At 37.1% G+C, this 13,990-nt stretch overlaps 3 protein-coding genes across 5 annotated transcripts; 2 read left to right on the top strand and 1 right to left on the bottom strand.

The window, feature by feature from the left end:
• Nucleotides 1-318: 318 nt before the first annotated feature.
• On the top strand, nt 319-2,683 carry CYP98A3 (cytochrome P450, family 98, subfamily A, polypeptide 3). Its single transcript, XM_089163634.1, has 3 exons — nt 319-840; nt 1,270-1,667; nt 1,775-2,683. Exons 1-3 carry the CDS (start codon nt 351-353, stop codon nt 2,417-2,419), a joined length of 1,533 nt encoding a protein of 510 aa, XP_089019760.1. The 5' UTR covers nt 319-350; the 3' UTR covers nt 2,420-2,683.
• A 432-nt stretch (nt 2,684-3,115) lies between these two features.
• Nucleotides 3,116-7,865, bottom strand: DPMS2 (dolichol phosphate-mannose biosynthesis regulatory protein-like protein). 3 transcript variants are annotated; one of them, XM_089163635.1, is made up of 4 exons: nt 7,690-7,863; nt 7,304-7,353; nt 3,729-3,842; nt 3,117-3,618 (listed from the first exon to the last, which is right to left on the bottom strand). In XM_089163635.1, the coding sequence occupies exons 3-4, from the start codon at nt 3,816-3,818 to the stop codon at nt 3,466-3,468; spliced, it is 243 nt and encodes an 80-aa protein (XP_089019761.1). In that variant the 5' UTR covers nt 3,819-3,842; nt 7,304-7,353; nt 7,690-7,863; the 3' UTR covers nt 3,117-3,465. The 3 variants fall into 3 exon arrangements, with proteins under 3 accessions (XP_089019763.1, XP_089019761.1, XP_089019762.1); XM_089163637.1 differs by lacking the exon at nt 7,304-7,353 and having other exon boundaries at nt 3,116-3,618; nt 3,729-3,846; nt 7,696-7,865; XM_089163636.1 differs by lacking the exon at nt 7,304-7,353 and having other exon boundaries at nt 7,690-7,864.
• Nucleotides 7,866-8,144: 279 nt separating this feature from the next.
• LOC149009400 (cysteine proteinase inhibitor 6-like) lies at nt 8,145-11,435 on the top strand. Its single transcript, XM_089163674.1, has 4 exons — nt 8,145-8,446; nt 8,630-8,849; nt 10,783-10,925; nt 11,116-11,435. Exons 1-4 carry the CDS (start codon nt 8,228-8,230, stop codon nt 11,251-11,253), a joined length of 720 nt encoding a protein of 239 aa, XP_089019800.1. The 5' UTR covers nt 8,145-8,227; the 3' UTR covers nt 11,254-11,435.
• The last annotated feature ends 2,555 nt before the right edge of the window (nt 11,436-13,990 follow it).

Raw genomic sequence — 13,990 nt, 5'->3', positions numbered from 1 at the left:
TATGAGACGAGAATCTTATCACGTGAATAACCCCTCTAAGTTCCCGTGCTTGAAAATTAGTCGACATGGAGATAAAATCCGATCACCCAAACAAGCGTCGACAAGAATTACTATTATTTACCCTTCACCTACTATAGCAAGAGCCAAACAAATCCCAACCCAAATTTAGATAGTATAAAAACGATTTTAGGTTTTGTTGATACGTAAATGAAAAGCACCCAAAAACAATAATTCCATTTCCAACCTCTCACCAACTCCCCCCACCCCACCCCACCCCACCCCACCCCACCCTCTTCTTATATCAATCCACAATATCCTTCCGTTTCAATCAAAACCTCCTCCATCTATCCATGGCCGCCCTTACCTCTCTTCTCCCCATAGCCATTCTCTTCTTCTTCCTCTCTTACAAGATCTATCAACGTCTGAGATTCAAGCTTCCACCAGGTCCACGACCATGGCCGATCGTGGGAAACCTTTATGATATAAAGCCTGTCAGGTTCAGGTGTTTTGCAGATTGGGCAGAGGTTTATGGACCCATCATATCAGTTTGGTTTGGTTCAACCTTGAATGTGATTGTATCGAATTCAGAATTGGCTAAAGAAGTTCTCAAGGAGAAAGATCAACAGTTAGCAGATAGACACAGGAGTAGATCTGCTGCAAAGTTTAGCAGAGATGGACAAGATCTTATATGGGCTGATTATGGTCCTCACTATGTTAAAGTCAGGAAGGTTTGCACTCTTGAGCTTTTCACTCCTAAGAGACTTGAAGGTCTTAGACCCATTAGAGAAGATGAAGTTACTGCCATGGTTGAATCCATCTTCAACGACTGCACCTCTCCTGGTATGCTTCTTCTTTCTCTGGTTATTACTTCATGGATTTTTTTGATCCGCTGTTTTTTTTTCTTCATTTAAAGTAAGGAATAAATTTCATATCTATTTTTGGTGTATTCAGTTTTGGTAAATAGAAATCTCGTGGGATATTTGTAACGGATTCTGAACTGTTTTGTCTCCTTTTTTTCCCCCTTGTTATGGTATTTACTTGAGGGAATAAAATAAAGAAAATATCTTATATTGTGACCAAGGGTAGCATGGAATTGCCTTCTCCCATGGAACTCTTTTTTAATAGAAAACTACTGACCAGACTTTTTTTTTCTTCCCTCTTTGTCTTAATCTTGTTGTGGGTGGGTGGCTTGGTGGTAAAAAGATTATTCATTTAGTGCATAAATTTATTCTCTTAGCAACTTAATTTATATGAAATTTGACAATGCAGAGAACGTTGGGAAAAGTTTGCTGGTTAAGAAGTACTTAGGAGCAGTAGCATTTAACAACATAACAAGGCTGGCTTTTGGGAAGCGTTTTGTGAATTCAGAAGGAATTATGGATGAGCAGGGTTTAGAGTTTAAGGCAGTAGTGTCCAATGGGTTGAAGCTTGGAGCATCACTTGCCATGGCAGAGCACATCCCATGGCTAAGATGGCTTTTCCCATTAGAAGAAGAAGCATTTGCTAAGCATGGAGCTCGAAGAGATCGACTCACTAGAGCTATCATGGAAGAGCACACTGCTGCCCGCAATAAGAGTGGCGACGCAAAGAACCATTTTGTTGATGCACTCCTCACCCTTCAACAGAAATATGATCTTAGTGAAGATACCATCATCGGTCTTCTTTGGGTATGTAGAAGTAGAACAATCAACCACCTTGGTGAACAAGTGCTTCTTAGTGCATTTGATAGCTTGTGGTGCCTGATGCTTACCTTCTCTTCTTGTTATGTATGTAGGATATGATAACTGCAGGAATGGACACCACAGCAATCTCAGTAGAATGGGCTATGGCAGAGTTGGTCAAGAACCCAAGGGTGCAAGAGAAGGCCCAAGAGGAGCTCGATCGGGTTGTCGGAATCGAAAGGGTGTTGACGGAGGTCGACTTCTCCAACCTCCCTTACCTTCAATGTGTGGCCAAAGAGGCTCTAAGAATGCATCCTCCAACTCCACTGATGCTCCCCCACAAAGCCAATGCTCATGTTAAGCTTGGTGGCTATGATATCCCCAAGGGAACCAACGTTCATGTTAATGTTTGGGCTGTTGCTAGAGACCCGGCTGTATGGAAGGAGCCAAATAAGTTCTGGCCAGAGCGATTCCTTGAGGAAGATGTTGACATGAAGGGCCATGATTACCGATTACTGCCGTTTGGGGCCGGCCGACGGATCTGTCCCGGAGCACAGTTGGGCATAAACCTTGTAACATCTATGTTGGGTCACTTATTGCACCATTTCCATTGGGCTCCTCCCGACGGCTTTAAGCCGGAGGATACTGACATGTCGGAGAATCCGGGTTTGGTCACTTACATGAGGACCCCTGTACAAGCTGTTCCAATTCCGAGATTGCCAACACACCTGTACAAACGTGTGCCTGCAGATATGTAATTTGGTTTTATTTCTGAACTCTCTATTTGGCCTCGGCTCTTCTTGTAAGAATTTTGAACTCTTCTCCACCAAGAGTCTAACAATGTCTTTCAACAGTACGAGAGGAAAAGCAAAGAGCTAAATAAAATTATTAAAGTGAGAATGCTTTCGATGATTTTCATTTTTTCAACTAAGCTAACTCATCTGTATGTCCAAGAAAGCGATTAGAGTAGTTCTTTCCTAATATAAATTTTGTGTCAAATGAGAATACAGAGAATCCAACAACATAAATCAGTTTGTGGTGTGAGTTCATAATAAATTGTAGTGGGTGGAAGGTCAGTCAGCTGTTCCCCACCGGTAGAAAAATATCAAGGGGAAAAACATTTCCACAATCCACCTTAATGGGATAGCTCACATAAGATCTTTTTCTACAATAAATTGTCACCTCAGATTGAGTGTTGATTGGGAAACAAAAAACCATGTGTTTGACCCAACTTAAGTGGATCACAAGGTGAGATTTTTTAAACTCTTTGCACTCCATTTCAGGGCTTGGATCAGAATGTTGCGCGCTTAGGAAACCATACACAGCTAAAGTCAATCGTCGATGTTCTGAAGTTTGTGCTCTGTGTTGAGGTCGTATGCCCCACCCCCTGTTCTTTACTATTTTCCTGCAATCTCCTTTGGGATCCAAGTAGCCAAATTCATTAAATCTGAGATAAGGCTATCAATTCTATCCCTTCATACATAAATGCCAAAGATCAACTAGCGAAGTGAAAAAGGGGTGTGCTCAGAAGAATAAGAGGTTCTCAGCCTAAATCACACTGAGACTGGAATATAGCTCGAAATACACAAACAGTAGGTAGCCATAATGAGACTGCTTTACACATAATGACCAAAAAATAAAAGAAATCATCAAATTAAACTGAACAAAAATGTGAGATTCACAATCTTTCTCATTTCAAATAGGTCTGTCCATTTAGGTCTCAAAAATGAGCTGAATGAGGAGACAGGAAAACAAAGTAAAACTGCAAAAATCTAGTTACTTCATAAGAATGAAAACACATGACTCAAGCCTTCTTCTTTTTGGATTTAAGCATCACAAGCCCAATAAAGACAGATAAGAAGCACAAAAGTGTCACACCAGCAAATACAGGTATCAGTATGGCAAAGTCCTGAGGGAGGAAGTACTTGTGGATAAAGTGATCGGTGTCTACAAACGGCTGCAAAAGAATCGAATATAACTCAGAAAAAATTAACAAAATTGATAGATGAATAGTATATATGAGAAACCAAAAGTGTGAAAGAAAAAAGAAGGTGAAAGGAGACTAACCAGGATAACCACCCAAAATGTATAGTAAGTGAATATTGATAAACTGATTAATGATAATAGAAGCCCCACTGCCCTATCTGCCAGTTCCATCGCAACACTTACAGCATTCCTTGCCTAAGTACAAAAGTTAAGTGAACTGTCATGATTTATCTTAATTCATTGAAGAATACAAATGCCATTTAGACACAAAGACATGATTTAGATCACTAATATCAAGCATTTTCAAAGCCTGAGTAAACATGATAAATACTGAAATGATTTAAGAGGGGGGAAAAAAAGGTGAGGTCATTTATTGAAGAAGGCTAACGCTTAAATTGATATAAATCAGACAGAGAGAGTAATGTAGGCCAGTTGACCAGCTCGATGACTAGGGGACCAATGCGGAAAGAAGTAACAGATAAGGCAGTTTTAAAGAAGAAACTATTGGGTTCTAATGGTTGATAGTGTACAACATTGATCTTCATCTTGAAAGGCCAAATTTGAAGATCATATAAAAACTGTATGTGTATAAATAGAAATAGAACATTTTAGTCACCCACCACCAAAATAAATAGAATAGAATAGAACACTAAGACAAGTAAATGACATGAACTGGAAAAGAGTGGAGATGTGGCAACTGAAAAAGTAGGGAAGAAATAAAGAAAAACGGGAAACTTGAAGAAAGAGAGAAAATCAGACGTGCAAATCAGAAACTATAGCAACAGAAAAAAGAGAAAAGATAGGAGAGAGAAGTTGTCAAGTGTTAAATCTTTCAGCTCTTAGTGGTAAAGCTAATGGGGTCAGCCAACCCAATACAAAACAGCATCACAAACTCAAAGAGTTACCATAACCAACAAACTTTCAAACTTATCCCCTTAATTGTATGGGGTCACATAGTATTTATAAACCAAAAATCACATTAAAACATAAGAATGAGTAGATTAATACTCTTAAACATCAAACAGCTAAATAGGAATCTTCTAGAAAAACCAACTAGACCACTTAACCTAGACCACACACACTCTTAGCATCTACTAAATCATGTATATAGACTTTTCACCTCCCAAGTATGGACTCCAAAACTTTGGTCATTATGTTGATACACATTAGAAACTATAATAAAAAGGCACAGCCCACACTAATTTTAGCATCCAAAATCACCACCCATCCTGATAGGCTCCAAACATGCAACCAACTGAAGCTCAACCACCCAAGAAAGCCATCAGAAAGGGTCAAGTGGCCTTTTTTTCTTTTTGGAGGGAGATCATAAGGTAAAGAGAACCACCCCCCAAAAGGCCCAACAGGTGCAAACTAGAGAAAGGAAAGACTAGAAAGATTATATTGAAACCCTGAACCAGTCACAATTAAAAAGCATCAATCAGGCAACAACCACCTTGTAATGTTTCAAAGTTTCTTTTGTGTGGTTACAGGTCTTACAGAAGAAAAGTGATAAGCCCCTTGTATCATGAGTCTATAAGCAAAGGTGTGGCAAGCAAATCCCCTAAATCGGGTGGAAGATTTGAAGAGTCATATTACATTCAGGTTACTTTTTAGGATTATATTTGAAGAGTCCTATTCGAATTAGGATGATTCTGTTGATTAATACTGTAGGAATGAAATTGCTATAAATAGGGGGAAGGAAGAGTAGAGGGGACATGTTTTTGAGTTATTGCTCTTGGGTAGCCGTAGGATTCACCTACTGCTAGTAGTGTGTTTTGTTTCTCATTCAACTTTTATTCAAAGTCCATTATTGCTATTATCTTCTTGAATTATTCCATCTTTGTTAAGTTGCCTCATTCGGGTACTTAACAAGAAGGTTGGACAAATTAATAAAGAAAGTGATCATGTATTAAGAAGTATGCAGCTTGGTATTATCAACTAACATCTTTAAGGTCCATCCTTTAAAAGTCTAGCCATAAATTGATCAGACTCCTACTGGCTAGCTGATAAACAAATTTCAGATAATAAAAATGGTAATCTGATCAATATTTTATGGATATGCAAAACCATTTGCTTACACAAAAGAAGCCAGTTTCTGGGCTTTCAAGAATTTAAACTTTCGGATTGGCGTACTTCACCATCCACATCAAGCATCACAAAAAACACAATATCCCAAAATATAATCACACTCCAAGTAAAAGAAAACAAACTTCGAATTTCAGAAAATTCATGGAAGAAAAGACATAAAGAAGTCATATTCCAGATTTCTCACTATTAAGCATAGACCAGAGAGCGTCAGGACTGAGAGGATGACTTACCAGAGCACCAACCATGCTCTAGGAAAACATAGAAACAACAGAGGGGGGGGGGGGTTTGGAGGGAGGGGGTGAGGATCAATCATCTTTCTAAAATTGCTTCTGAGTGTTTCAAAGAAAAAAAAAGGGGTTTTCGTTGGAGAATCCAATAGAAAAATCAGAAAGACCACAGCGATAAGGGTATACATAATACATAGCCCACCTTAACCACAAGGAAGCACTAGGCAACAGAGAATACATTCGATTTGCAGAGTGCAAGTGAGAGCACACAGCGAAGTATTGAAATGATAGTACCCAACTGCCCTAGGGCCAACCATGTCCACCCTAATTTCGGTGAAGAAGCTCAAGACAAAAATAAATAAGGCATTGACAATGAAGTTAAAACCATTCTGGCTGAAAACTCTCAAGATTTGCCAAATATTGCTATAACAATGACAAAGTCTCAGTGTGCTGATATCTACGAGAAACACTCAAGAGGATGGACAAAATTGATGAACTAACTAAATGTGGCAACAGATCTCATACAAAACGTAGGTGGATAGCAAAGGAGCCACCACCCACTTATGGAGCAACAAAGAATGCTATGACATTTCACTCTCCTTAAGCAGCTTCTTCATAAGATTGAAAGAAGCAGGAGGGGGTTTAATAAGCACACACAACTATCAGTGTGCACGCACAAACATGGAAGCACCCAACAGCACTGCAACACACCCAATTGAAATATCCAATCCCAACCCTTCATGGGATTTGGAAGATTCCTTTATTATGGAAGACTTGAATAAAAACCAACAGCAGTATACCAATGCTATCTCCATATCTACGTACCCCATGCAGACAAGATCTTTTATACAAAGTTATCAAAGCCCAAAGATATTTGTATCTCTACAATGTCTTCAATTACGAGCCAACAGATAGGAAAACACAAAAGGACCATACATCAGGGTTTCAGAACAGGCAGAAAAGGAATCACAGGGAAGTCTCAGTCAAGGAAGAAGAAGAAGAAGCAAGAACAAAATTAATATTTTTTGGGAAAATGCTAGAAGAAAAGAGTCGATGCCACTTAATCCAAATAATAAGAAATAAATCTGTTCTGAATTTTGTTAGCCTATGGTTTCAATTTCTAGGGCTGAACAGCAAGAGAAAATAATGGATATGAAATTAGAGGGAAGTAAGAATCATATACATCTTTAGAAACTGTGTAGTGTCCCCAATAAGTTAAACCAGACAGACTACAGTATGAAAGAGACACGAAATAGAAAATTGTATCAGTAGATAGGAGGCAGGAATCATAAGATGTGATTATAAGGAAAAATAATACGGATTTAAGGAGGAGAAATAGACCTGTAGAGCTGTGATGCTCGACCTGAAAATGGCTGTAACAGTGGCCTTGCCTGCGATATAGTTGGGAGTGAGAAAACTGAGAAAGAATGATGGATCGGCCCATGGAAATGAAAGAATCAATTTTTATCACTTCAACTTTTAACGCATCCATTGTTAACTTAAGGACCAATAAACAGCTCGTCTTCCAACCAAAGACACGTCCAAATAACATTATCAGGTTATAAATTATGGTTGTTCCATTAGCACGGCAAGCACTAAGCAGGTGAAAATTCATTTAATTCAACTAATTAGAAGATGTCAGAATAGATTTGCAAAGAAATCAGATACAATAAAAACTAAATCTGTATATCGTTATAGTTTTCCTGAGATCTCCTTGGAGGCCATACCTATAAAGCTTCCTGCGCTGTGTTCACGAACGAGAAAGAGGGTAATCAGAAGTTAACCAGAACTAGGTTTCGCTTTCGTGATCTCTGTATTGCAATAGAATTGAGACTCACAGGAAAAAAATGTTTTTGTTGTTCTTGGTCTGGAACAATTGTTGGCAAATCCATTCCAGAGAAACAATTATGCCATTCGTTAAAACTGGTTCTTCCACGTGGTCGAGGAACCCCTAATTTGTACGCGTGGCGGTTGCATATAGCCACGCGCCCTCACGTGCGTCATCTCCATGTCACGCCGTTGCTTCCTTCGCCGCAACGTCTCCAATCCATGATTTGTCGGTGGTCAAACGGATGCTTAATCAAGAAGATAATCTTATTCCATGACTCTCGAGATTCCACCACGTGTCAAGATTATAGAAATCAACGACAAGGAGCGAGAGAGCGCGAAGAAAAGCGTTAGGAAATTCAATTCGATCCAATCCATTAAAGGAGAGCTGCAATTTCGGGGAAGGGAGAGAGAGATTTGCGAATAAAAGCGCTGCAAATGAAGCCCAATCGTTATAATAATCCTTCTTCATCTGTTATTCTTTTGTTGTCTCTTGTGGTTTTCCTTTCTGCGTTTTCTGAATTAGGTTCTTGCGGTGACGATCATCTTATCAGAATGGCAACCCTGGGTGGAGTTCGTGAAGTTGAAGGGTCTCAAAACAATTTGGAGATCGATGAACTCGGCCGTTTCGCTGTTGATGAACACAACAAGAAAGAAGTATTTTCATCCCCTCTCTTTATTCGATAATTTGCGTTTCTGGGTTATTGGAAATTTTATCCTCCATTTCTTTTTCCCCTTTTCATTTGTTTGTTTACTCGTGGAGATTCTCATTTTCTAGCCCTAATTCAGCCTCCGATTCTCTTTTGATCTTGTATCGAATAAATTCGCGTACGATTGCAGAATAAGCTTCTTGAGTACGCTGGGGTGGTGAAAGCAAAGGAACAGGTGGTTGCTGGTACTCTCCACCATCTCACTATCGAGGTTGTTGAGGCTGGTAAGAAGATGCTCTACGAAGCTAAAGTCTGGGTGAAGCCATGGATGCACTTCAAGGAGTTGCAGGAGTTCAAGCCCGTTGGTGATTCGGCCTCCCTTACTTCCTCCGACCTTGGTGCTAAGCAAGGTGATTATTTATAATTTTAAGTGCTATTTCGGATGATTTCTATTAAATCTATATCAATGATTTGGTATAGGGACGTGGTAGAAGACAATAATGGAAGGTCCTATTAACTAACTTCTTTGGTGTTGGGTTTACTGTCAAAGATTCTATAATATTTCAAGAATAGTTTTGGTTCACAATAATCCTACTGGATGTGCTATGATAGTTTTTGTGGATGGAACTTGATGGCTGGTAGTTTGGTCCAGAACATAGCACCAGCATGGTGAGGACTTGTCTTGTTAGTGAAGCAGAAATGTTTTGCTGTTCTATTGGATCGTAAAGACTTTCGTTTTTGTTATATGTGAGCTAGATCAAGTGCTTTGGTTTAGGTATGCAGTCAAAAGCTATTTCAGGGGAATAGCTCCGTTGCTGTATAAGTTTTGTGTCTCTTAAGGCTCTACTAATGTAGAAGATAAATGACTAGACCGTCATTTTTATCTTCTTTTAGGATGTTACTCATTGCTTTTCTGCATCTATTCCATAAATGATCTTTTGTCTTAACATGGAGGTTTTGGTGTAAGTAGATATTTCCAAATTCAATCAAGTACCACTAGATCTTATTACTACTTTGTAACTCATTTAGATGCAAAAGTCAATATCTGGTTTACAGAGTCTGGGTAGTCTTTATATTGAGTTTTACTTAATATCATATTCTTCTGGATATTAGGACATCTTGGAAAACTTCTCACGGTACAGTTTTCTGGTTAATGCAAATGAAACCATTAGGAGAGAAATATGCCATTTGCAGGTGGCGTTAAATAGATTGATTTTTATATTTTATTTATTGATCCAGTACCTTTTCTATCAGTCTTCCAAGTGCACTGGTGTTCATTACTTCAATTTGTGTCCATGATAGAACCATGGTTTTCAATTCCAACTTATAAATTATATATTTGTTTATCCCTTTGTGAGACTATTAATTAAATTAACATGTTAGTTACATTTGCTGATGTGATTTGCTTGTAAGTTACCTGCGTATTTTATTTTATTTTAGTAGGGTTTTCTTGGATGATGAAATAATCATCAACCAAAAGCCCCAGTTGGGGAAAAGAGAATGGACAAAAAGGGAGAACAAAAAGTGGGGAGGGATCACTGTCTACTGTGGCAAGGTGCCAAGGTAGAACCTAAACCCCAGGAGACAATAATAGTCATGTTCCTTTGGGTATCCCCAATTGGGGGATGGGGAAGAGCCTAAAATCTGGAAGATACATTAAAGCATGTGGCTCTCCAAATCTTGTCTAATAGGGTTAGAAATCAACGCATTGAACACCAATTTACCTGCTCTATCACTAATAGAGAAACCTGCCAAATCTTGCAAAAACTTTAGTAGTGTTGCTACAGCAGCACAGTCTGAGAAGGGGAAATGGCTAGAAAACATTCATGATCCGTCTTTCTTTGTATTGGGTGCGTGGGTTCTTGTAGCAAACAAGTTATGGTCATGGTCATGTGAATGTTGTTTTGTGTCTGGCATAAGCAGCATACGGAATTTCAGAATCATTTATGCATTTGCAGTAGACTTGTGGTAAGCTTAAGAAGTTATTGAGATGCAGGTTACGAATGATCTTCTTCACACTTGTAAGAGGGGAGTCGTTCTTGGAATTTATATGTACATATTGTGTGATCTTGCTATACTTCACTTCCAAATGAAATGAAAAAGATGTGGACAATTGGTCGTGAAACATGTTTTCAAAGGATAAATGGCATCCACATGTTAGCGACTTTGCTTGAATCGAGCTGAGATTTATATGTGCCATTATAATAGTTCTTCTGTGAATCTAAGGTCCTTGACAGAGTTTTTAATGCCCCATGCTTTCATACCTACTCAAGATTTGGCCATATTTCATAGAGTTTTGAGGGACCATCCTTGTAATTATTATTGGCCGGTCGTGTCAATCAGGCCACGAGCCAGGATTGCGAGAGGTTCCTGCACATGATCCAATAGTCCAAGATGCAGCAAATCATGCTGTGAAGACCATCCAGCAGAGGTCCAACTCTCTGGCCCCTTATGAACTGCTGGAGGTTCTCCTTGCAAAGGCTGAGGTTCATCTTCTGCTCTGTCTGCTTTATTTCTCTGTCTAACTAGACGCTCCTTTTCTAATCATTGGCGTTAGAGTTCTTTTTATTTCTTTCTTATCGCCAATATAGAAAGAAGGAAAAATATGGGCAAAAAAACAATATAAGTAGATCTAATTGATTGTTATTAAAGTTGTGTGATGTGGCATCTGTGCAGGTGATTGATGAGGTCGCTAAACTCAACCTGCTTCTCAAGGTGAAGAGGGGGAGCAAGGAAGAGAAGTTCAATGTTGAAGTACATAAGACTGTTGAGGGTAGCTATCATTTGAATAGCATGCAACAAGACAGCACTTGAATTAATACAGTAGGCTGATAGAAGACTCTGTCTAGTTTCTTACTGTTTTCAGAATCTTCTGTTTAAATAATCTTCCAGAACATATAGATACTTATGTAGATGGTGTGCTCTGTCACAGAATATGCTTTTACCTATTTTGCTGTAATATTTATAATCCATGTGTGATAATATAGGTTTTCCTATTCTCCTCTTGTTTCTTGCACTGATTTTCGAAAGCCTACTTGAAGTCGAAGGGCATAACAACAGAGTAGTAGTTTCTTTCCTTTATGACCTATCTACTCCCCCCCCCCCCCCCCCCTCTCTCGGTAGAACCCACTTTTGAAGATGTTCCTCCGAGAAATATATATATATATATATATATATATATATATATATATATATATATATATATATATATATATATATATATATATATATATATATATATATATATATATATATATATATATATTTATCATCTTTTCATTATGTGGCAAACGCTGTTAATTCTATAGCGGACTCACTTAAGGAAGCCTGAGTTGTTGCTGGCAGAACTGAATGGTCATTCTTTTATGACATGAATGTGGGGCTGAAGGCTAAGTAATTAAATTGATTGAATTACATCCACTTATGAAGGACGATTCGATTCAATTTTACTAAACTGAATGGTAAGAACCAGATTCAGATTCAATTCTGCGGATTTGTAGGAATGTTCAGCTAAGCAATCTATACTTTTTATTTTTTTTTAAATTTTTTATGAGATAACCAATTTTGACGGTAAGTTCTTGGATATTGTAAAAAGATATAATATTTCACCAGTTCAATGATTCAACTAATATATATATATATATATATATAATATTTCACCAGTTCAATGATTCAACTATATATATTTTTTATGCTAAATGAATTTTGTATTAATTAAGACATAGATTAGCACTATCTATTACAACCATTTTATTTTGATAGTCTACGGCAGCCATTTTATTCTGATAGTCTAAAGCAGTTGGCGCACCTCTTCTATTGACTTTCTCAGTTAAATTTAATTTTTATTGTTAAATATTTTTTAATTTTAAGTTGACTTTCTCAGTTAAATTTAACTTTTATTGTTAAATATTTTTTTATTTAAACTTTTAAATTATGTAATCACCCTAATAATTAAAATATTAAATTACCTTCAATTAAAATAATTATTATAAATCAAAACACCATAGTTCAAAATCAAATTATCTTTAAGTATTAAAAGCCCAACATATTTTTTTTTCTTTTTTCTTTTTAATTTGATGAAATTTTTTCCAACCGAATTTCAATATTCCCTTCCGATGAACTGGCTCTTACCGGAATTCTATATAGATATTCTAATGAAGAGCAGCCGACCCCCTCTTTTTTTTTTGTTTACTCCTTTTCCTCTTCAATTCAAAGAAGAAGTCGTTCTGTTATTACGTAGATACATACTTTATACAGGAGGCAACATAGACATAGTGGTTGTCCAACGAGGTACTACGCATAATATGCGTTAGACGATTCACGCGCACTTACCATCCATTTGTTTGTTTTAGATTTTAGAAATATTATTTCTACCTTATCGTTTATCGACTCACCTCATATCTCATATAAAACACGTACGAACTATCAAGTAAATTTAAAAATGCAATTAAATATATATATATATATATATTGAAAAAATTAAACACGTACTACTATTTTGGGTTTTTTTAATTGTTTGATAATTAAAAAAAAAGTATAACGGATTTTAGTAATTAAAGATAATTTGGATTTTAATTATGTTGTTTTGGTTTTTTAACAATTATTTTAATTGAGGGTAATTTAGTATTTTAACTGTTAAAGTGATTAGATAATTTAGGGTTTAAAATAAAAAATATTATTAGCCAAGGGTAGTTTGGGGTTTTAAAAAATATTTAACAGAGAAAGTCAATAAAGGTTTGATATATTTGTTAGGTAAGAGGGGAGGTAAGTGATATTATCCAACTAAGAGGGGGTGCAAGTGCTATTTGTCCAGCTAAGAGGGGAGGTAAATGATATTTACCCTATTACATTATATTTACCAAAATTTTTCTTGAATTTTTAAAAAGAGTTATTTTTACTGATGGTTCTTTAAGTGGGGATGAAACTAATTGTCAATACAGGGTTGGTAGAGTGACAAGATCCATACTTTTCAGTGGATAATACATCCTTGTAGACGATGAAGCTTTCTCTAAGAATGTAATCAAGGTGCGTGCAAACTGGTTGTCGTCGGCAGTAGATAATCCCTTCACCTACCCTTAAGGGTTGGCATGAAAGATAATTTAGTCCCCTCTTCATGGGCAAAATAATCATTTCATGTTGAAGTTAACATAAAAGGTGAGATTGTTGACGGGGGATAATGGGTAAAAGGAACTAAGAAAAGAAACTACTTGCTGTGTATTATGACCTTTTGGAAGTGCAAATGCTCATTGTCAATAGATGGCTGCTCATTATTTACGTGTAGCAATACTTATGACGTCTGCACCACCATTGTCAACCGAACTGAATATAAAAAGATGCCTCCTCGATTTATAATTTATTGGCCTAATTTATCTATGAGCTCAATAGTATAATTATTAATGGGCCATAATAAAGTTTTCTCTCTTGACAAAGGTTATTAATGGGTTTCAGTTTACCCAGGGTTTTAGAAAACGTAAATTCTTAGATGAATCTTACAATTAGCAAATATCTTGCTATTTGATAAATGTCGGTAGAAATTTTTAGATCTATAAGG

This window comes from Hakea prostrata, chromosome 7 (assembly GCF_041222555.1).
Source record: "Hakea prostrata isolate BN-2017 chromosome 7, UWA_Hpros_2, whole genome shotgun sequence".
NCBI lineage: Eukaryota > Viridiplantae > Streptophyta > Magnoliopsida > Proteales > Proteaceae > Hakea > Hakea prostrata.
This window is presented reverse-complemented; position numbering and strand designations above follow the sequence as displayed.

Excerpts from the sequence above, each read along its gene's own strand:
- DPMS2 (XM_089163637.1), bottom strand. The coding sequence starts at position 3,818 with ATGGAACTGGCAGATAGGGCAGTGGGGCTTCTATTATCATTAATCAGT. Across the intron at positions 3,619-3,728 it reads CATTTTGGGTGGTTATCCTG|CCGTTTGTAGACACCGATCA; the intron begins GTTAGTCTCCTT and ends ATTCTTTTGCAG.
- CYP98A3 (XM_089163634.1), top strand. The coding sequence starts at position 351 with ATGGCCGCCCTTACCTCTCTTCTCCCCATAGCCATTCTCTTCTTCTTC. Across the intron at positions 841-1,269 it reads CAACGACTGCACCTCTCCTG|AGAACGTTGGGAAAAGTTTG; the intron begins GTATGCTTCTTC and ends TTGACAATGCAG. Across the intron at positions 1,668-1,774 it reads CCATCATCGGTCTTCTTTGG|GATATGATAACTGCAGGAAT; the intron begins GTATGTAGAAGT and ends TTATGTATGTAG.
- LOC149009400 (XM_089163674.1), top strand. The coding sequence starts at position 8,228 with ATGAAGCCCAATCGTTATAATAATCCTTCTTCATCTGTTATTCTTTTG. Across the intron at positions 8,447-8,629 it reads ATGAACACAACAAGAAAGAA|AATAAGCTTCTTGAGTACGC; the intron begins GTATTTTCATCC and ends GTACGATTGCAG. Across the intron at positions 10,926-11,115 it reads TTCTCCTTGCAAAGGCTGAG|GTGATTGATGAGGTCGCTAA; the intron begins GTTCATCTTCTG and ends GCATCTGTGCAG.